The following is a 22,844-nucleotide window of genomic DNA, read 5'->3' on the forward strand; positions in this document are numbered from 1 at the left end:
CATCATACAATATTTGAAAAAGAGTATTTATTGTCTCATATAAAAATTATTTACATACAATATTAGATGTTCTTATTTTAGCAAGTATAAATACAAATACAACAATACACATTCATATGAAAACAAAAATCAAGCATTTAAAATTAAGCGCAAAAGCAATTTATGGAATTTAGTTTTAACAAAATTATAAAGCTGTATTGTCTTGCGTTATTCCAGCATCCTTTGCCATGGAATAAAAATGGCCCCCTTTTTCAAGCAGGTTGGCCGGTGAATCAAATTCTACTATTCTTCCAGCATCCAGCACCATTACCCTGTGGAAGTTGGAAAAAGTAAAGACATGGTTACACGGCAAGCATATTCAATTGAACAACCTATAGAGGAAGCTCGGTATCCCCAAGGAGCCTGTCTCTGTCGGGAGTGAATTCAATGTCAAGATGGCGGCTCACCTGGAGCTGTCCATGATGCTGTGCAGGCGGTGGGCAATGGTGAGGACAGTGCAGTGAGAAAACTCCTTGCGGATGGTGGCTTGAATCAGATCGTCTGTCTCCAGGTCAACGGCTGCTGTGGCCTCGTCGAGGATTAATATGCGAGACTTCCTCAACAAAGCTCGGGCCAGACACAACAGCTGTCTCTGTCCAACACTGTGGAAAGAGTCACATGCTCAGAAATGTATTTACGGATGAGCAATAAAGAAGGCATAATCAACTTATTAACCAGGCAGGGTAATCAGTGGTTTGTTTTTCCATATCAGAGATTGTATAAAATACTGAGGGTGCCTCAAAACAGTTTCCACTACTGTTTATAACATTTGTTTTGAAATAATTTAAACAGTTACCAATACCTGAGTGATGAAGGTCAATAATGGAAGTAGTAAAGTTACAATGGGAAGAGAGCTATGTACCGTGACAGCCTTGTTCGTTGTCCTAATGAATTGATTTAACTGTCCTGTAGATCGACCTGCACATTTCCTGATCTTTATTTTTCATATGACTGCAAACCTGAGATTTTCTCCTCCCTCTGTGACTTCGTGTTGCAATTTCTGCTGCAGTCCTGAAGCGTAGTCCTTCAGATGGGAGAGTTCCAGCACCCTCCAGATATCTGCGTCACTGAATTTGTCAAAAGGATCAAGGTTCATCCTCAGGGTCCCAGAGAACAAAACAGGATCCTGAAAAACAGAAAATGAGCTTTTGAATAAAATCCAAGTGAGTGTAAGACAAGACTTGCTTTGTTTTTTTTTGTTTTTTTTTTCCCATGTACTGTACCTGTGGTATGATAGTGAGCCTGTTTCTGAGGTCATGCAGACCAATTGAGGAAATATCGATATCGTCAATGATGATGCGGCCTTCGGCAGCCTCAATAATTCGAAACAGGCAGTTTGTCAGGCTTGATTTTCCGGCTCCAGTGCGGCCCACTATGCCAATCTGAACGTAAAGAGACAGAGAAGCAGTGAGGTAAATGTCTGACCACCAGTACGTAGAGAGCAGTATTCTTTTTATAACTGAATTTCGGAACACTGACCTTCTCAGTGCTGCTAATGTTACAGGAGATTCCATGGAGCACCAGATCCAATCCGGGTCTGTAACGGACCTTGTAGTCGTCAAAGCGCAGCTTTCCTTTCTGGGGCCAGTCCTCTGGCGGCCTATTGTCTGTTACCCAGCTTGCCTACAAAGACAACAAACTGGTATGAACAAAAAGAAACGCACAAAACACTGAAACAGAAACATAAAAGGACACTGGAAAAGACCTAATGAGGTGGCTGAAGTTAAAATGGGTTTATTGACGATATTTGCATTATTCTTCACAATGTCTGAGAATCAATCCAACATTTTAATTTGTTTAATATAGGTTTTGTAGTTTAGTCAGAAAATAATAAATGAGTAAATTGGCAATCTTGTTTTATCTGTAAAATGGCTTTCTTTTGTGTTCGTAGATGCACAGTGAAAATGAATAAAAATCCTTGACCTTAATCTCGGGGAGGTTTTCTTTGTTTACAAAAGTTTAATAAAAGTCAATTATTCTCAAGAAAATGACCATCCGCTAAAGAAAAGCATTCCTGAGACACACCTCATTCTCCAGCAAGCTGTATTCGCTCACTCTCTCCACGGCGACAATGTTGGTTTCCAGCTCTGAAGTCATCCGCACCAGCCAGTTGAGGGTCTGTGTCACCTACAAAAGCACACAACACGTCAATAACCGCTTTCATCTAACTGCATCGCAGTTCCAAATAATCAGCTGTGCTTGCGGTCAGAGAATTGCGGCGCTGGCCACTGACGTTGAGAGCGGTGGATATAGACAGGCCAACCAGGCCGCTGTCCAAGGTGTCTCTGGAGATGACAGCAAACAGGGCCGCGAACAACACGACCAGGTTTCCAACAAACTCCAGACGGATGGCCAGCCATCTGCAGACGAGCGCAGAAAAACATGAGAACGTTGCGGCAAAAAATCATATGCATTAAGAATGATCTTGCTGATTGGAATTTTGTGGGGACTGAAATCCTGACCTGTTTGAAACGATCCATGGGTAGACGCTCTTGAGGTTTTCATCGATGGTTTTCTCATTGTGCTGCAGGAACCTGTCCTGGTGGCCGTAAGCTCTGATCACCGACAGCCCGGACACAGTCTCGCTGAAGTGTGAGTATATGGGCGAGCGAGACACCGAGTCCAGCCGACGCAGCTGCCTTGAAGTGGCTACATAGAAGCGCTGGAGTAAAAAAAAAAATAAAAAAAATACAAAACAGAGGAAGATAAATAAACTGAAATAAACAGAGGAAGAACCTTTTACAATAGGAACAAAGGACCTCTCTACTTTAACAGTAGGGCAAAAAAAAACTTTCCATCTTTTCTTTCAACTCTGGCTTCCTTCCTGTCCAGGTTATTTAGTCCACCCACCCAACCACCCACCCTTGACATTGTCATTTCGGGCAGCTCACTTGTACAAAGAAGTAGAGCACAGCCAGCGGGATGATCATGATGGCAAAGAAGGGTGTGGCCACGCAGATGACAACCAGGGTCCCCAGCACACCCAGGAGACACAGGATCCAAGACCGCAGGGACATGGGAATGGCTTCATCCACAGTGAAAATGTCCTTTAGAAGCAGGAGAAACAATTATTACCGTGCTGCTAAGACTTATAAATGTTTTCAGGTAGCTAATAATACAAGTTGAACTATGTTTAGGATAAGAAAAGCAATAATAGCAATATCTCCATGGCAATTGAATGCTAATACCCAAAGCTACTTTTGACCATTTTCCCAGTTACATTGTGCGCTTAAACACAACTCTAAAACACAGACACTGTTGTGACGGACGGTGAGTCGGACCTTTGCAAATCGGTTGACTACTCTTCCGGTAGGTGTGGTGTCAAAAAACATCATGGGAACTCGCATGAGGTTATTCAGCAGCCTGGAATGTAGGATGCGGGACGCGTTGACCGAAGAGTTGGCCATGAGCAGAGTGCCGGCGAAAACAAAGATTCCTGTTGGGAAAAGCAGAGATTTTCTAGATTAATGGGCGGACTCATCCAAACGATTTTAAACCATGTTAACCATGTTAAATCTCATGTCATAATTTGATTAGTGTTTACTGTTTACTTCTTAAAAGATGCACAATAATTCAACATTTAAGGAAAACAAAATAGACAATTAAACATAAACAAACAAAAGTTTCCAATTACAACAAAAAACAAACAAACTCCGAGTTACCTTGAGCCACTCCCAGAGCTCCGAACACTCCCACTCTGACATCTGCCCCCATCCGAGGTTCTGTGTCGTTGGCGGCTGCGGCGTCTGCGTCATTGGTCCAGTCGCTCAGCCAAAAGTTTGAACCAATAAAAGCGATGTTTTGGATGAAGTAAACCAGGAAGACTATGGTGGAATATACCCAGCCCATGGCACTCAGGTACTGAATATACATGGAAAACTTGACCTGCAAGCATTCAGGGGTGGGGAGAAACTTGTAAGTGGTGGTCGCAGTCCCATAAAGCACTGTTAAAAAAACAACAACAAACAAACAAACAAAAAAAAAAACGAGGCGCTGATAAAACATTACCTGTCCCGTCTCCATGGCTTCTTTCTCTATTAGTTTTTGGCCTTTCTTATCTTTGTCGTCGCCTTTCTTATCTTGGCCGTCTTCTGGCTTTTTAAAGGAACTATTTTTCCTCAGCCTGACACTGAGGAAAAAAAAAAATACAGCAATTAGGTTGCAACAACAAGGCATATTATTCCCGCCTGATTGTCACGAAAACCTGAAACATTGGTACAATATTCGAACAAGAGAGACAACAACCAGCTGCTGTGCCCACTAAAGTTAGCAACACGTGCCGGCCCATCTCCACGGATGCCTCACCTGCCCTTGCGCTGGCTGCGGCGGATGCTATTCTCTCTTTTCAGCGTAGAAGAAACCATGTCCTCCAGTGGAGAGTCAGGCTGGGCGTCCTCTCTCTCGGGGATGAGCTCGATGTTAATGCTGTCCCCATCTGGAGAGACATTGTCACATGACACAGATGCCGCTGACTCCTCCCCGATACAGACAGACAGTTGTTTTTATGTCCGAGCCGTTAATGTGTTTTTCTAACATGTCTTGACGACATTAAAGCCTGGATGGCTTTATATTTTTTAAATTTCAATGAAAAGAAAACACAGGTGATGTCGTTTGGTCCCAATGGCTCTTGTGATTTTTAGTCAGCATGAATTTATTGCCTTTATTGTTTTATTGTTTGTTTTATGTTTTTATGTACAGCACTTTGTGTCAGCTCTGGTTCTATTTAAAGTGCTCTATAAATAATGCTGATTTGAGTTCAGTTGAGTTCAGTTGTCCTTTCTATTTCGCGTTGGCCTCCTGGACATCATTGTAAATGAGAACCGCTTGTAACCCGACCTCCCTGGTTGAATAAACAAATAAATAAATAAAAATCTGATTACCCGACTCCGACTGGGTCCGATTTCTTTGCTCCTTGGCGTACGTGTCGAGGAACTCCGAAAAGGCCCCTTTGCTGGCACGCAGGCTCTTGTACGAGCCAACCTCAGACACCACTCCGTCCACCAGGACCACGATCTCGTCGACGTAGGGCAGGAAGCTGACTCCGTGGGTCACCAGGATACGAGTCTGCGGACAGGGAGTCACACTCGGCTCAAACACAAATTGGCCAACTTATTCAAAATACCATCATGATTCTAATTTGTGGACAGCAGCGACGATCGAGACGTTCAGGCTCAGCACAAACCTTGTTCTTGAGAATTCCATTGGGTCCGATAACCTTTTCAAAGAGATGCTTTCCGACATGAGAGTCCACAGCGGACAAGGGATCGTCCAATAGGTAGATGTCGGACTGGCTGTACGCCGCCCGGGCCAAGCTCACACGCTGCTTCTGGCCACCTGAGAGGTTGATGCCCTGGAGGATTAGAGAGCAGAGGAACGGAGAGGAGAGGAGGTTCAGCAACTATGGCACGTTGACTTAACCCCAGACAAACCTTCACAACAAGCATCTTTAATCAGAGGAACATAGGAAAACCAACAGCACAAATCCTACCTTCTCTCCGATCTCAGTGAGGATGCCCCCGGGCAGCAGCTTCAGATCTGGAGCCAGCGCGCAGGCCTCGATCACCTTCTGGAATGTCTTTTCTTCATGGGGGGTACCAAAGAGGATGTTGTCCTTCAGAGTGGCGTTTTGAATCCAGGCTTGCTGAGGCACAAACGCAAGGGACCCCTGCAGCGAGAGACAATTTAAGTCAGTCAGTCGCAAGCCCATGATTGTACAGTTCAGGTGAGCATGAAGATCTTGGGCCACTCATCTGAAATATGGTTAAAGAAGCAATTGCCTTGACTCCATCAATACTTGTTTGCAGGGAAACTAAGGGCACTGTTTCGGCAGAAATCACTTATATTAACTTCTCTCACCAATAGCAAAGTGAATTTCACTTTGTGACAGGAAGTTGAAATAGCACAATTTGCAACCAATAGCACAAAATGCAGCAATATGAAACTAATTTATGTATTCATTCATCTTCTATACCCGCTTATTGCTATTCAGGGTCACGGGGGTCTGCTGGAGCCTATCCCAGCTGTCTTAGGGCGAAGGCAGGGTGACAACCTGGACAAGTCGCCAAGTCATCGCAGTCATTTATGTATTATTTCTTTAAATTCTGGTGTCATTGGGTTGCTAGTAGTGACATGTTGCATAACTTGCATGAGACGCCCTCAGCTATGAGACTCGTGACTGGTGGAGTTTGGTTAAAAAGCAAAGACATAAGACCGTGTTATTTTTATTGGGAGTAAATCATTACCAAGATCTTGTCAGTATTGGATTCTTTTCTTTTGCCAAATTTGCCTTTACCCTCGCAGGAAAGGAACACCACGTCCACATTCATGCGTATCTTCAACAAGAGATTTTATGCAGCGCACCACTGAGTGACTACACAAGTCCAGAACAGATGTTTATAACAACCTGTGGTCAATTCTTCTATTAATCTCTCTTGGCCTTTGTTCTTTGTTGGATTAACGTCTTGGAAGTGTGATGACGCTTCGGTTTTCCTTCAGTGCTCTTGTGTAAAACAAATTATGTAACTGTGTTTTATTGGGGCAATAAGGCTTGATGCGTAAAGCATTTACTCATCTTATCATACTACAGTTGGAAGGATATCAAGACAGAAAGCAAATGCCACCTGAGTGTTGATAAAGCCTTTCGTGCAGTGCATCTCTCCAAGGAGGGCCGAGATGAGGGACGACTTCCCCGAGCCCACGGCTCCCACTACAGCAACCAACCGGCCAGGCTTAATATCCAGGGACAAACTAGTGTACAACAAACAAACAAACAAACAAAAAAGGAGGATAATATTTGATATGGCACATCATATTAAAAAACAAATGTGCAGCTTTGTTTTTTTGGCCTTCGGTAACATACTTTTTCAGCAGGGGCTCAGTGTCTCTCTCCCAGGTGAAGGAACCGTCACAAATGCTGACAGCGGTGTCTTTAGGAGGAAATCGAGCAAAGTTAGTTCTCGCACACTCTCAAACCACTGGTAACAGGTGCATTTGCGATTTGCTTTGAACGTACTGAAACTGGGGTCGTGTCGCACAATGTCGCTGTCGAGGTCGTCACCGCCCAGAAACTTCTCCAGGCGCTTCCTGGACACTGTGGTCTGAGGAGTCAGAGAACATCTGAGTTGCTTTTTTTTTAATCTAAAGTATGATTCCCGCTTGCTGATGGACTCCGGGTTTGCCGTGGCCATACCTGCACCATGGCGGCGATGAGCTGGGGCAGCATGGCCAGGGGGAATCGGAGGATGTTGAAAAGGGAAATGGCGGTGAAAGCCTTCCCTGCAGTAAGCACGTTGTCTGGGCTCACGGCGACAAACACGCCGAACGAGGCCAGTGACACCTAAGAGGAACGAGACGGTGAGAGAAGACATAACGACTGCTGGCCACGTGTGCTTCCGGGCTATCTTCTGGGAGCCCAGTATTGTCACATCACTCACCAGAGCCGGAGCGCAGCTGAAGATGAAAGTAGAGACAGACGTCAGATAGGCAAACTTCTTCATCACGATCAGTTCTTCGTGCCTGATGTCTTCAACCTGGGTTTGGAAGGACGGCTCCCAGGCATAGAGCTTCAAAATCTGGAGGGATCAAAGAGTAGAGGGAGACAGTGAGACAATTCAAGATTGCTTTTTTTTCCTCTTTAGCAATTTAGAATTGTCCACCACCATTTTCTTGCCTCTATTGCACATGTGTAAATACATAAAGTTATCATCAAAGCATTAGGACCTCACCTTGATCCCATTAAGAATTTCATTCATAATTTTCAACCTCTTGTCTTTGCACTTCATGTTTTCAATCTGAAAATTAAAAAAAAAGGGAATAAAAAAATAATCAAGACGAGTTATAAAGACATTCAAGAATCATTCTAGGAAACTGTGCTTGAAACAACTATCAACAATCCACTGCTCGTGCATTTCTGCTGACCTGGAATTTTCTGGCCTTGTTGGCGAGCACTCCATTGATAGGCACCATGAGCACCATGACAGCCAGGCCCGCTAAGACCGATGGGCCCAGCTCCTGCCACAAGAAAACGATGGACAAGGCGATCTGCAGGGGGCAGGACCACAGCAGGTGGATGAAGTTGGTCACGTCGTTGAAGCGCTGGGCGTCTGCGGACATCAAGTTCACGGTTTCCCCAACGGTCGACTCGCTGCGGGTGTCGTTGGAGACCACCAATGCCTTGAAGAAGGAGATTAGTAGCAGTAAGAACACAGTGAAAAAAATCAAACAAAAGGAAAAAAAACATTCATTTTGTTACCGTGTAATAATTTGTTTAGCGTAGTAGCGTTGAGGAAAGCAAAAGAACTCGTGGTGTCTCTCGTCTGTCTGCTTTTACCTTTTTGTACACAGCAGCCATGATCGCAGTGCGAACTTTCATGCCCAACACAAAGCAGCGCTGGAAGTACTGCTGCAGGAAGATGGACTGCAGGAGGGCCACCACAAACAGCAGCACGGCGTACAGGTAGCCCTCCCACATGAAAACGCTTTTGTTGGACGTGAAGTTGATCATCAGCCTGGGAAAAAAGAGAGAGGGCTTTGAGGGTTCGAGCTACTGTCACGCCTCCTGTCCACGGATTTGAATTTAGCTCGGGGTCAAACCGGTGAACGTAAACTGCTGCAATTTCAAGGGACGATGCACTGATTTTATACATCTGACTTAGCTTGCATCTCTCTGTAGGGGAGTCTCTGATTGGATTTAGGATAAAGGTTACACAGGTGAGGTGGAAGAGATGTTTGGATTTGACTCACTTCAGGAGCTGAGGACTGGCAAAAGACAGCAAGTCCTGTAGAAGCTTGAAGAAGGCAGATTCTAAAAGAATCCAACCAAAGGTCTTGAAAATGGTGTAGATCAGCCAGGAGTTAGGGTAGTCAGTACTCTCTTTCTTTTTCTCTTTCTTCTTTCCCTTCTTTTCATCTTTTTTCCCCTTTTCCTCCTGGAGAAAGACATACGTTTAATAGCCTGTTTTTCTAAAAAAAAAAAAAAAAGACAAGCAAAATGTACACTACAATAAATAAAGACTTTTTCACCATCATTAGCACATCTTTACTGATTCCTTTCCCCATTCCGCCAGTCATTCCATTTTCGTACGCCTCCTCAGGGTCTTTTCCTTTCCTTGGTTTGGTCCTCAACTTTTCCTGATAACGGACTCTGGCTTCTTGCAGCTCCTGCGACATATAGTGCTGAAAGCGCCCGTTAATATAGCCGGTGCTGTCCTGGTCATTCAGGTCCCACATGTCCTCCTGAACCAGCGGCTGCCTATGTCCTCGAACCACCATGCTGGGGACACAGGAGGCAGACAGCGTTAGTCGTTGTTGCTTATGCTCGTTTGCAGACGTTTCGACAGTGGCAACGTGTCGTTTACCTGTTGATCCAGTTGAAAGTGATCCGGTTCAAAAAGGCCGCACCCGCCTCGGGGTTCTGTTGGTGAGAGCGACACAAGACAAACAAGTTGAATGACTGAAATTTTCCTCAATAATCAGTGAGGAAGAAATAAACATTTACCCTCTTAACCCGCTCCCTGTCATGGGGACTGATGTCAGCGATAGCAGACAGAATGAGCGCAATCACTTCCAGCCCAAAGGCAATGTAGAAGAGGCAAAACTGAGGTAAATCCTCTATGTGATCCTGTAAATCAGAAACAAAGAAAAAGGGTCTGTATTCGTCTCCCGTGGGAGACATTTGTCTCGGACAGAGGAGCCTGATAAAGATAGAGGCTGACGGCACCGTTATGGCAGACTCCACATTTTTCCTCAGCGTTCCTTTGCTCATACCTGAGCGAGCGCCTTCCTCAGGAGAGTCTGGAAAGGGAAAATATCACACAGCACAAGGAGCAGCCAGAAGAGGAAGAGCGTGGCCGAGTCCACGGCCTTTTCCCTCCGTCTCAGGCCGTCCTGACACAGCAGCACCAGGAGCTGAGAAACAAAACAAAAGAGAAATTCACAAATTACAGGTTATGCATTTATGTTGAGGACTCAAAACAAATTGGCTTCGGCAAAACCGGCAATATTTACCCATGAGACAGCGAACAGGGCGGGGTTCACAAAAATGACGATACCATTATCCGGGTCACGGCCCTCTGCTAGAGGTAGAGCCAAGCCGGCGATGGCTGTCAAGAACAACAGGCCCACCACGAGCTGTGGGGAAAAAAGGACAGTAATGACACTCAAATAGAAAATCCTTTATGTTATTAGCACTTTTCCTTGGTTTGCTACAGCGAATAAAGATGTATCCATGTGATTGTGAATATGCAATATCATCAGTTGAAGAAACAGTCATTTCAATAAATGAAATCAAGAGTTATATGACAGACAGAAGCTATCTTGAGCACAGGGGGACCCCATTTACCACAATGGCCACATCTTTAACCTGATGAATTAGCACTGAGGAGTAATTTGATGGATTTTAAAATGACTTATTATGAACAAACGAGTCAACAATAATAAAAATAGCCTTTTTGCGCGCACTGAAGCAAGGTCCTCGTAGGTGAACTCTGTTCTGTTCTCTGTTCCGTTCGCATCCTGCTGCGGTGCGTGTTTACCTGTTTGAGGAGGTAGAGCTTCGACAGGTGCTTTGTGTTTGCTTTTTTGCAAGTGAAGAAGGACGCCAAGTGCCGCGGGGCGCACAGCCACAGGAAGCCCAGCGGGATCCACACCAGCACCGTCTTCTCCAAACACACCGGCAGGTCCGGGTCTTCCCTGTTTACGTACGATGCATTCTGAGACAAAAAAACACACCTTTGTTAATTGCATCTCAACCTAAAGCTTCACCATAAAAATAAAAAAAAATACAATTGTGGTGACTTGGCAAAATGCTTCTCGATCTTGGCTGACAACCTCGACAGATCCTCCTCCACAGTGGCACTGCAGGGAGATGCCACTGCTCCCATGTAATTACCATCAAACTGCATGTTCACAGCTGTGTGGAAATTAATGCGTGTAATAGCAGCCGCCGAGAGATACAGCTGATGGAAGTTCCATAATAGGAGAAAAGATTAGCTCCTTGTTTCAAAATAAAGTTTACCAGTGCTGTTGAAATATGTTGGTGATATTTAACTTTAGCTGCACCTCTTTCTGATGTGTTTTGTCAAGTTATTAAAAAAGAGTGTGAATCTTATCCAACATCAAATCAGATTGGTCGTATTTCTTCCTACAGGTGTGTAAAAACTCAGTAATTTCATCAAAGCTTACTTAGTCAAAACGTCCCTTTTTTTTTATTTATATATAATCCTAAATTTATGGCTAAACACATGCTGGGGCTGTTAGAGAAACATGCTCAGTCATGTTGCAGAAGAGTTATTAAGTCACATGTTGACTCACCTCACTGTGTACAGGGGTAAAAAAAACAAATAAAAGTTGCCTCTAAACCATGCAAGAACAGAAACGCTCTCTTGGCATTGGAATTAAGGTCTCTATCCTGCGATTTTCTAAACATTTGAAGAGCATGATGATTAAAAAAAAACAAAAACAAAAAAAAAACTTTAAACAAAACCCCGTCTGTCCTGTTGCCGTGAAGGCAGACACGGCAGGTCAAGTTCTTATTTACACTGAGGGAAGCGTGGGACGCCAACCTGGATTCCTCCCTTCTTTACTCACGCCACTAACAGCAGGGATGTGTTAAGACAATGTGATCCACACTTCTAAATATTGTGACTCGTGCCACATTTCTTAAACTTATATGGTGACGCCGTCATTCCCCCTCAGCTACTGGAGCCTCAAAGGCAGCCACTTGTGTTTTGTATGTTTGTTTGATTATAACATATTTCTCATTAGGCCATACGGAGTGTCTGTGGCCATTTTAACCCATATCCTTTCTTTATAAACATTTATAAACTTTACTTCCCTTGGTTAGACTTTAAATGTGCGCTAAAACTCCAACAAGAAATCAGGCGGATTCACTCCCACAAAGGGGCTGCGTTAACTTTTCCCAGAGTGCGTGTGGAGGTCTCACGTGCACACAGAGGTAGGATTGTTTAGTGCACACAGAGAGATAATTTCAAGGGCAAACATGATGTTGGGGGGGCATATCTGTAAAACAAACATAGCAATATAATACGCACAGACTATTGTTACTCCATCACACATTAATCATTCTTAAAGTCATGTGTTCTGGCTATATGTGAAAGTCAAAACTGCACTTATTAACTAGGTAATAAACCCCCAAGGCATGTTTTGCATTGTAAAAGATTTCCAGTTTCTTCGACTGGGTCGGGAAAATTAAACCGCCTCCTACCAGACCGAGCGGCTGGACTCACCCAGAAGACGGAGCCGCAGTACTGGTCCAACAGTGGGTCAGACATGGTCCTCGCTGACGGCTCTCCTCGATCCCAGGAGGCGCCTCTCTGCTCTCAGCTGCTCCGCTGCAGAGGCGCAAACCTTCCAGGCTCTCTTCCCCTCCAAGCCCACCCACAGGACCGGGGGTAGACAATGGCAGGACGTTGACTGAGAAACACTTTAAAGTTCGAGGAGCCCACCACCTTCTGGAACCTCTGATCTTCTTGCGGAGATAAAAGAAGCTCACACGGCTGGGATGTTCTGGAGGGGTTTTTAAAGAGAGGCTGAAAAGGTATTCTTGTTGGAGCCCCCCCAAAAAAAGATCTGAGGGCTCGTCCTGCGGTGGTCCCAGGGAAGACTTGTGATGTGATGTGTGAAAGGAGCCGACACACACGCACACAAACTCACCGACCTCCAGATGGCTGAGTGAGAAAACACAGCAGCGTCGGACAAAGTCATTCACAGAGCCCAGCCTCTGGCTCCAGACCCCTGACTAACTCACGTCTAAAGTTCAATGTTTCAGGCACATCCTTATATGATAAAGAGGGCATGGGAGGGGCATTGGGAGGCAGAGGGAGGGATGGAAGAGCGGGAATGACTTGCAGAAATACAGCCCAGCGGTGCGTCCCGCTGTCCGCGGGACAGCCCACCCAAAGGGAGGAGTGTACTACAAAGGGAAAGGGAAGGAAACGGGCACACTGCACCCAGTTTCCTGTTGTGAGCCCATTTTTCTGTTCTGCATGCCTGGCCAGAGAATTGTTTGCTCCAGTCGAATCGCATCAAATCAGTTCAGGGCAGTTATGCGTGCAAACAAGCTTCCGAGGCCGCCGGCAGTTTGGGGGAACAGCAGACTCAGCTGGAGGGGCATCCAGAAAGAGAGATGGTCTGGTGACTTCTCCTTCTCTCTTTGCCTGTTTCCTTCTCTGGTGCTGTATACAAGAGGAATGAGTCAAAGGAGAGACTCAAACCAGTTCCATTCGCCTTGCACGCTAAAATGTCACCAAATGGGCTCTCTAATGTAAAACATGTGTCATGGGAATGTTTATGGTGGGCAAGTGTGGCTGCCGCCGCACACAAAGATAGCGCAGATAAAACCCCAGCGTGGTTCTGCTGAGATGGTGGACAGCTCACCTTGTACCCATTATCCTGGGCAGTATCAGCAGTGATAAACCAAAGCTAAAGGTTAAGAATCAAAAGAAAGACATAGCATGACCAAGCAGAAACTTCCTTTTTTTTTTTTAAGATTATTATTTCTGTGAACCATGTCCCTTCCTCAGCTCCAGCCCAACCACAACTTCTCCAAGCTGCTCCCCTAAAACTGAAACTGAAGACTGACGACATGTCGTTAAAGTCTCTGTGCTGTTATTACTCTTGGCTCCGTATTGTAAACAATCCGAGTGGCAAAAGCTGGATGTTCCAAATATTTACAACCACTTATTGATTATCTCATTACCTTTGGTTAACTACTTGGTGCCACTTGTTCCCACAACCAGCCTGCCCATCGCAACCTTTGCCTTTTAATTTTGCCAGCAACCTTTGCCTTTTGATTTTGCCAGCATGTGCAGCATATGTTCTCCTGGCCATCGACCTGCTGTGAAAACAACTTAGCGACAGTCCAAAGCTTCCTCATCTTCTTCTTTTATTTTTTTCTTTAAGAATGAAAGCTTGTTAACTTTTGGGGCCGGGCTGGAAAATGGTCCGCTGTCAGTTAATGATTACAGCCTTTGATAACATTTTGGGTGCATAAGCCGGCCGCCTCATGGAGCTGAGGACACGTGAGTCGGGAGAAGCTGTACTGCTGCGTGCAGAATGCAAAACACTGATTTACGGCAGGGGCATCATAAATCAGGGCGAGACTGACATTGCGAGATAATTAGCAATTATTACTTCTGGTATTGTATCTAATCTGATGTCTGAATTCTTGTTACATAAGAGGGAGCTTTATTTATCATAACAGGTAGGCTGTCTATGCAGTTAGTCATAATTTTAAGAGGACGTATAAACAAAGATTTGTATTGTCATGGTGTATTGTCCGTCTTCTGAACGCCACCAACTTCTGCTCAAGGTTTCGACCTCCTCAAAACCCTTCTAGATTTTCTTTGTTGCTGTCGCTTACGAGAACGTGGTCCCGACCTGCTCGACATGCAAAGCCCCCCCCGGAGGAAAAATCTGGGATGATGTGGCAATTGATAAATAATACAGATAAATAAAGTCAATTTGGCTGCTTTTACACTTCTTCACTTTTGCCTGCACAATTTAAATAAACTCCCCTTCACCTCCCCCTCCCCTTTGTCATGTCTGGCCATAATGACAAGCAGAAATGGATCCGAATGTCTTTGATGGCTGAGAGATTTATTTTCCAAGGTAGAGCTTGTGACCCAGGAGTGTGAATCACATAAGTCGGTTCAACTACCTGTTGAGTAGTTCTATTATATTTATATTATCCTGGCCAAAATGAACTGAAGGAGGGACAGGGGGTGAAAGGGCAAATAAAAAGAGGACCCAGGGAAGGTGCATGGAGGGAGAGAGGGATAAAGTAGGACAGAGAGCAAATGGCAACAAAATATAATAATGTGGCCATAAGAAAAGCGGATGTTTGAGCAGCGTCAGATAATTAACAAAATCAATAACAAAGAAACAGAGAAAAAAGAGATAAATACATAAACAAATTAAGATAACGGGAAACAACTAAGTAAACAACGGTCTGTATTGAGTGCGGGCGCACAAGTGTACCAATGTGTGTGTATCTATGTGTGTGTGTGTGTGTGTGTTATGAGTGAGTGTGTCTTAAGTATGTACGTGTGTAGTTGTGTGCCACTTGAAGTGAGCTGCCGATTAGTGTTAGGCTGAACCCCACAAGCCCGGGATGGTATGGTAGGGTATGGCAACAAAAAAAAGCCTTACTTAAACTCTACGCCAGTGCTTGTTTCGTTTAACGTAGCGTGACCAAGGCACATTTTACAGGGGATGACGACTCTTCTTTACCACTGACCTGCCATGCAATCATACTGTTCATACTGCATGTCAAAATGTGAGAAACAAAACAATAAAATACAACATGTGACCGATTAGTAGCACCAAAATGGGTTGAGTGAAGTCACTGGATAACTGGAGGTAAAAGTCAGTAAAACCAGTAAAGCCTAACGCATCAGTCCAAGTTCCACTCTTATTTGGTGTTGGAAGTGTTGTGTGTGGTGTGATTAGTCAGCATTTTTTTTGTTGTCTTTTTTCACATTGAATGAGGTTGCGTGCTCCTTAGAGTGTCCTTTATTTTGCTGTTGACAAGGATATCACCGAGAAGCTAAAAAAGTTGAGAAATGGCTGTAAAACTGAATTGAGAAGGAAAATTCAAATGTTATTGACTATTTATCACTCTTTTTATGGCATCACAGGTTTTCTTGATTCCGGAAACGTGCAGTTATATAATGCTTGCATTAACGCAGCGTCTGTGTCGTTTATTTTTCGGGATTTTTTAAGGAATTATTTCTGGCTCAGTTAACACTCACTCTTTATTCTCAATGCATCACTTTGAAACCCCTCAAAATGAGGCATAATTTCAAACCGACAGCCAACTTATAATATAATATGCAGTATATTAGAGCCGTCGTGTAAGAAAAAGAAACTAAAACAAATGAGACTGGAAAAAAGGAAATCATTGTGATTCATCCATTCTTGGTTAACAATTTTTTTTATTCTGAGAAAAAAAGTCACAAAGTCTCTATTCTGACATAAAAAAAACAACAAAAAAAACCCAAAGGGGCTCAGCTTTTTGTTGCCTTTTTGCAGGGATTGAAACAGATTTCTGTTGGTACACACACATCATCTTAAATTCACAAAAGAAAAAAATATTTTTTTAATGTGCTACTAATAAGTTAATTTGCTTATCTTTGATAATCATGTTTAATTTCCAGATCTGTTCAGTATTAATGTTTCTTGGATTCTTTGTATTTTTTTTTATTTCATATTGTGAAGCCCTTTTTGTTGCACTTCAAATGTCTGCAAGGTGCTATTCAAATAAAGTTTAATTTGATATGACTTGACACGACGACAAAGTAATTCAAAAGAAAAAAAACGAATTGTTTCTGACTTTAACATTTGAACAGAAATGAAGGGAAATCCCTGAGAACGAGCGGTTCAAGGTGAGCTCAGTAACAAAAAGGATACTGACGTGTGTTGGGGGGTTCATTCAGATGATGTGTGTTACCGCTTAGCTCTTCTGAGGTATTGGTCGACTACTCTTGTCTTGACTGTCCTGCACCCACTCACAAGGTATTTCTGGCTAAGGCGTTCAGAGTGCGGACTTTGCTCACGTCTGCCACCTTCAGCCTGTACTCAGGTGCGGAGAGAGCGGCGCCCATCGTGACACAGGTGTTCCTGCATGGCAGAGGAAGGTGCGGTTAAAATATGGTTAATCTAGAGACGCATTTCAATAAACTATACATGCATATATTTAAAAAAAGATTTATTTGCTTTCAATTCCATTCAGCTTTTTTTTATTTTTCCATACCTGAACTTCATGGCTGAGTCTTTACTCGAGCGGGCTGAGCAGTGAAACTCTTGAGCCCCGGAGCCCTCTAAGATTCTCTGTAGATTTCTCTCTGTGATGCCCCCTCCTGCAATACAAAAGCATAAACACTAAATAATACAAGCAAGTTACAAAAAAAAAATCATAAATATGAGACAAAAATGCACCTGGCATGATGACAATTCTGTCTTTGGCCTGCGGAAACAAACAGAGGGAAAATGGAAAATAGCAACATGACACAGCAGCATGAACACAGCATGAATCATATGTTCACAATGCATATGACAGAGTGGCAATCTAGCTTTTCTCTCGCTTTTAAAATTGCACATTGTTTCACCTTTGAAGTGCTGACTCAGTTCCTTAGGTTTCTCTGTAAGATCTGACTTACTTGATCGACGAGCCGTTTAATGAGAGGTAGCCCTTCCAACGCGGAGGTGTCGCAGCCACTCGTCAACACACGATGGAAGCCCAACGATATCAGAGTCTCCAGAGCGACCACTGGATCAAGAACCATGTCAAAGGCTGCAGAAAGTTTGATTCAATTCAGCATCACGAGTTCAGAAAGTAAAATTTATCTGAAATGTTTAAGATAACATATATAAAGAGGTTTTTTTTTGTTTGTTTTTTTTTTTACCCCTTTTAAATCTTAGCATGTATTTAGTAAGAACATCAGAATTTTTGAAAGAGAAAAGTTACCTCTGTGGAAGGTGACAGGCAAAGGTCGAGCAGCAGCTGGTGAGAAAAAGTACACAGTATAGCAGGAAGACAATGAAAGTCTATTCATTTCCAAAAACTGCATTTGAATAAAAAGAACAATAAACGGATAATGGATAAAGCTGTAAAAATATTCTTGCTCCAACATTAAGATAAAAGAAAAGAAAAAACAAACCAGCAGACATTACCCATAAACTCCATGCAGAGCTCAGTATCCACATGACCGTCCTCATTTAGGGCTCCCAGCACCAGCCCATCAGCCCCATGACTCTTCATCAGCTCTATGTCCTTCTTCATCACCTCCACTTCCTGGTCTGAGTACAGGAAGTCTCCTCCACGCGGACGGATCATGACGTAGACGGGGATTTTTACATACTGCTTCACCACCTGCAGCAGACCTGTTCAACGTGAACGCAGGTTGAATGTCTGACACTTCGGTTTGTGTTCAGTAGTAGTCAAAGTGTGTATCTGCAGAAAATGGACAGCGCTCACCCAAACTAGGGCTGAGCCCCCCTTCCATGAGGCTGGAACACAGCTCAAGCCTGCCTGCACCTGTCAACATAGAGGGTCAGGGAGGGTAAACACTCAGTCTGCACCCATATGATGCATCATCATCTGCAGAATAGATTGCCCACGCAGAGTAGTCTGCAAATGGTCACTGTGAGAAAGTGTTGCAGTGTTGTTATGTTGTCAGCTGGTCTGCAGTCTCCAACCCCAGACATCACAGATGAACTGCCACTCTCAAAGTCTTTATCTACATGGCATGGGGGATTTGAAAGGACGGTGCTGAATAACGAGACCAACCTCCGCGTTCAGCATTGACAGCAGACTCTACAGAGTCCACACACGTCTCCATTAAGAAACCTTCTGCCATTCTGACAGTCAAGACAAGAGAGAAAGACACGAGGGGGGAAAAAACAGAGACATTCAGTATTTCGCGAGTATTTTCACGAGTTTACGGGATCGCTATTCTGGAGCTAAAGGATTTTGTCCTACACCACAACTACCTGTCAGATCCACTTTCTAATGATGCATTGGCCTTGAGTCGACTGGAAGTAGTGTCAGGATCTTAAGGGCATGTTTGGGTTGCGTGTCCGACTTCCCACATGACCCATGAGCGCTGACAAGCCAGCGCCAGCGTCGAACGGTCATTTCCGGGTTGGTAGATTCATGACACGGGGTGTCGCAGCTGGGCGGTGATAGATCATTTTCCAAAACCTTTATTTGATCATACAATATATAAATTACAAAACAAAAAACATTATTATGCAGTAATACAGATGTTATAAAATACGTTGAGGATCAACGTGGAAAAAATGGCATGTAGGTAGAAAACAGAAAATGACTTTGAGCAGCACAAAGGCGTTAAACTTTTATTATTTAAAAAATGAAAAAGTCGAAATTTAACTCTCATAATTTTGACGGAGTTCACATTTTAAGGGGCAATATAAACATCTCAAAATCCATTTCAAAACCAGTAAAAAAAAAAAAAAAAAAAAAACCCGCGCTGCATTAAACCGTACAAGGATCCGTCCATGCGGGACACGCTAGTACCCAAAACATGCGCGCATCACGCACGTCGATTTTATCCATATACAATTATTTAACTGTATTTTCAAAAAACAAAACAAAAACAAAACAACAACAACAACAACAAAATGTATTTACTTTGTATTTAAAATGTCTTTTCAGGTTCCAAAATCCCACATAAAACAGGGGGGAAATTTTCTATTTTGTGACGTCATGAGGTCGAAGTTGAACCGGTGTCGTTAGGAAACATGGTGGCGTAACAGTCAGGCTGCTGCCTTTACCTAAACCTCACATTTCATAACAACGCCGTGGGACCTGTCTATCGTTGTCCGACTTCTGGGCTCAACAATGCTACTGTCACCGTTACGGACGACGTTCTTCTGCGGTTTTAGGAATGCTAGCAAAGGATTTCATCACAGCAATGTGAGTATCAGTAGCACCGGACCGCAGGATAAGGTCACGCTCGCTGTGGTGATAGCGAAACTAACGATCTCTGCGCATTTACGACAACACCATACTAGAATTTACAATGCCTCCAACTTGGGTTGCTTCGGTAGAATGCCACTTCACGATTATCTTTTACCCACTCACGCGCCTGTAGTCACGTCCGCACGTTGTTGTTAAATTAGTTACAGTTGAAGCGGATATTGGCACCAATTACTGTCCCATCAAAACGCCATCGTCACTGAGCTAATAAAACTTTCAACCGCATCCCTGTGTTTGCTTAGACTCAAGCCGCATCATCCTGTTTTGATTTCTGATCATGACCAAGTTGTCAAAACAGAGGTGGCTCACAGGTCAAAATCAACTTTATTGTTGTTTCTTATTTTCAGCACTGTTGGCCAGTTGTTCTTTGTATTTCATTTAATTTTATATTATTTTTTAGTATGCTTATAAATGGTTCCAGTTGTCCGGAATGGCAGTTTCAGTATAGCTATCATCATTATTAAGTGATCAAATCATTCTTCTTTAACTTCACTTCTTTGGAAACCTCCTCTGCAGAATCTGCAGGCGCGCCAGTGGCTCGTTCGGAGATGCCAGAGCACCATCACTGCAGAGGCAGGGGCTTCCATCTCCCGGGCAGCAGTCACCGTTCCAAATGCAGCCACGAATCGCATTGTAGGTCGCTGGCTGCTGGGCTGCAGCGGCCTGGTGGTCGGGGCTGTTGTCTTGGGGGGCGTCACCAGGTAAACCCTGCTCAAAACTGATGCACCTCTTTCCGAATGAAGCTGTTCTGTTCGTATGCAAGTGTCACTCATAGCTATTTATGTTGACATTAGGTTGACTGAATCTGGGCTTTCCATGGTTGACTGGCACCTGGTGAGAGAGATGAAGCCGCCTCGGACACAAGCTGAGTGGGAGGCTGAGTTTTCTAAATACCAGCAGTTTCCTGAATTCAAAATGTAAGCGCCCAAACTCTTCTGTTCGTCTCAACGCGGCATTTTTGTTTTAAGGCTACCTTTCAGTAACGCCCAAACTACAATGTAAAACCTTCTTTTTCAGATTTACTTTCTAACATTTAAACGTCAATTCTCAAACAGAATTGAATTGGATTTAAAGCCTCTCTTCTTCTGTCACTGTCTTCCCAGAATGAACCACGACATGACTCTGCCAGAGTTCAAGTTCATCTTTTACATGGAGTGGGGCCATCGCATGTGGGGGAGGCTGGTTGGACTCGCGTACATTCTCCCCACCGTGTATTTCTGGAAGAAAGGATACTTCAATCGCTCCATGAAAGGGAAAGTGCTGGGTCTTTGTGGCTTTGTCTTTTTCCAGGTGAGACTCGGGGTAGTTTTGGGTGGAGAAACATTGCTTGCATGAAGCGTGTACTTTAATTCTTCTGTGTGTCCCCGCAGGGCCTGCTGGGTTGGTACATGGTAAAAAGTGGTTTGGAGGATAAGCCCGAGTCTTACGACATCCCGCGGGTCAGTCAGTATCGCCTAAGTGCTCATCTTGGCTCTGCGTTGCTGCTCTACTGTGCCAGCCTCTGGACAGGGCTCACGATGCTGCGGCCTGCGCACAAGGTACATACCAGCTCGCCTACCTACAAGCCAGGAGCTCTATGTAATATTATTAAATAACTGCAACAACAACAATAATTTATTTCCTTACCCAACCAGCTGGCAGAAACCACACGCCTCCTGCAGCTCAGGAGGTTTGCCAAGGGCACTGGCGGGTTGGTTTTCCTCACGGCTCTCTCAGGTAATGTTAATTCTTGGTGGGAATCGTCATTGTTCCAAGCCGCCTTCTGACACAAACATATACCTATTCTTTAACTGCAATAATAGTTTATTTAGTTATTTGTAATGTGATGTACAATGACTGACTTGCAGGATTTTTGTCTAGTCCTTTGCCAGGCAAATTGTAACCACCATGTATTATAAAGGATAGGAATTCTTCTGCTTTTAATGTGTGATTAATGTCCTTTGTCATGTAATTGTCATGTATTCTGTATTTGTATCTCAATGTAATTGTTTTTATTATGATTTTTATTTTTTATGTAAAGTGTCTTTGAGTTTCTTGAAAAGCGCTATATAAATATAATATATTATTATTTTTATTATTGTTATTAATAAACTTCTGCATGCTTTTATGCAGGTGCCTTTGTTGCTGGTCTGGATGCCGGCCTTGTGTACAACTCCTTCCCCAAGATGGGCGAGCGATGGGTCCCTGACGATCTACTGGCATTTTCTCCTGCACTGAAGAACTTCTTTGAAAATCCCACAACTGTGCAGTTTGACCACAGAATCCTGGCAAGTCTCACTTCCAAGAGGAAAAAAAGCATCAGCGGCTTGTCACATCGGTGCGGCAGAAATCACATACTTTAAGATAACTGTGGTTTCTCAACTTATTTTTTGGGGCTTTTCCAGGCGATGTCCTCCTTGGCTGCAATTACAGGCCTCTACATGTTTTCAAGGAAAATGGTGCTGCCCAGGAGAGCAAAAATCGCCATCAGTCTCCTCACAGCGATGGCCTACTCACAGGTTAGTTGTCAGTCAAGCAAGAAACATACAAGCGCAACCTTCTGCCCCCCCTCCAACTCCACCTTCTTAACAGAGCTGTGCTTGTTTGTGCCCCCCCCAGGTCGCCCTTGGCATCAGCACCCTGTTGCTATATGTCCCCACTCCTCTGGCAGCAACTCACCAGTCCGGCTCTGTGGCTCTTCTCTCGCTGGCCATTTGGGTTCTGGCAGAGCTTCGCAAAATGCCAAAATAAAACTGCTTTTACTGCTCTTAAACGGACTAAACAAACCCACGACCGCCATGCACTTAAGCTACTAAGAGTCGACAGTGGCATCATAATAGAAGATTTCTGGCTGAAAAAAAACAAAATGGTTGGTGGTTGAAGTTGCAAGAATTCATCAAGGCTCTCGAATAAATACCTAAATGACAATTACGTGTATGTTATTGTAAAAACATACTGATGCACACTTTTCACCTTGATTCCGCTGCGGTTTTTGTAGAAGCTTGAATGCTGACGCAATCTCTGAAGGAGACCAAATTTCTTTTCATCATGTTCACATATTTGGTCAAATGTCTTTCAATACTAAAACTCTGCTGCCGCTTTGTATCAGATTATCAGCTGACTTACATGTGTTTCTTTAAATGTGATGTACAAGTGTATATTTAAGCTTTGAACTTTTTTTTTTGCTTTTTGTGATGATGAGGTAAAGTAAAACTTCCAGTGATTTCTCAATTCTTCTTCTGAAAGGCAAAGCTGTAATAATTGACTTATTTAAACATATATGACAATAATGCAGACTCAAACTCCA

General features: G+C 43.7%; 3 protein-coding genes across 4 annotated transcripts; 1 reads left to right on the forward strand and 2 right to left on the reverse strand.

Annotated features, from left to right (window-relative positions):
- Positions 1–10: 10 nt before the first annotated feature.
- Positions 11–12,571, reverse strand: abcc2 (ATP binding cassette subfamily C member 2). The gene is made up of 32 exons (XM_076018577.1): positions 12,285–12,571; positions 10,572–10,748; positions 10,045–10,167; positions 9,805–9,945; positions 9,536–9,658; positions 9,396–9,451; positions 9,061–9,310; positions 8,782–8,966; positions 8,369–8,546; positions 7,957–8,211; positions 7,764–7,829; positions 7,473–7,610; positions 7,229–7,375; positions 7,052–7,136; positions 6,899–6,965; positions 6,660–6,786; positions 5,528–5,704; positions 5,222–5,389; positions 4,920–5,103; positions 4,345–4,474; positions 4,048–4,168; positions 3,702–3,924; positions 3,321–3,475; positions 2,931–3,086; positions 2,502–2,701; positions 2,273–2,399; positions 2,065–2,166; positions 1,519–1,662; positions 1,263–1,421; positions 999–1,165; positions 447–641; positions 11–311 (listed from the first exon to the last, which is right to left on the reverse strand). Exons 1-32 carry the CDS (start codon positions 12,327–12,329, stop codon positions 185–187), a joined length of 4,698 nt encoding a protein of 1,565 aa, XP_075874692.1. The 5' UTR covers positions 12,330–12,571; the 3' UTR covers positions 11–184.
- A 3,384-nt stretch (positions 12,572–15,955) lies between these two features.
- cutc (cutC copper transporter homolog (E. coli)) lies at positions 15,956–18,703 on the reverse strand. Of its 2 annotated transcripts, none has more exons than XM_076018584.1 (9): positions 18,550–18,703; positions 18,347–18,417; positions 18,035–18,094; positions 17,731–17,940; positions 17,525–17,560; positions 17,217–17,350; positions 16,996–17,023; positions 16,811–16,916; positions 15,956–16,677 (listed from the first exon to the last, which is right to left on the reverse strand). In XM_076018584.1, exons 2-9 carry the CDS (start codon positions 18,414–18,416, stop codon positions 16,566–16,568), a joined length of 756 nt encoding a protein of 251 aa, XP_075874699.1. In that variant the 5' UTR covers position 18,417; positions 18,550–18,703; the 3' UTR covers positions 15,956–16,565. The 2 variants fall into 2 exon arrangements, with proteins under 2 accessions (XP_075874699.1, XP_075874700.1); XM_076018585.1 differs by having other exon boundaries at positions 18,347–18,409; positions 18,550–18,672.
- A 588-nt stretch (positions 18,704–19,291) lies between these two features.
- Positions 19,292–22,839, forward strand: cox15 (cytochrome c oxidase assembly factor COX15). The gene is made up of 9 exons (XM_076018586.1): positions 19,292–19,495; positions 20,075–20,259; positions 20,353–20,475; positions 20,662–20,848; positions 20,929–21,096; positions 21,193–21,274; positions 21,671–21,825; positions 21,943–22,056; positions 22,157–22,839. Exons 1-9 carry the CDS (start codon positions 19,421–19,423, stop codon positions 22,286–22,288), a joined length of 1,221 nt encoding a protein of 406 aa, XP_075874701.1. The 5' UTR covers positions 19,292–19,420; the 3' UTR covers positions 22,289–22,839.
- The last annotated feature ends 5 nt before the right edge of the window (positions 22,840–22,844 follow it).

The sequence above is a fragment of the Nelusetta ayraudi genome, unplaced genomic scaffold, assembly GCF_046127955.1.
Source record: "Nelusetta ayraudi isolate G7.1 ecotype Tasmania unplaced genomic scaffold, CSIRO-AGI_Nayr_v1 ptg000008l, whole genome shotgun sequence".
Classification (NCBI taxonomy): domain Eukaryota; kingdom Metazoa; phylum Chordata; class Actinopteri; order Tetraodontiformes; family Monacanthidae; genus Nelusetta; species Nelusetta ayraudi.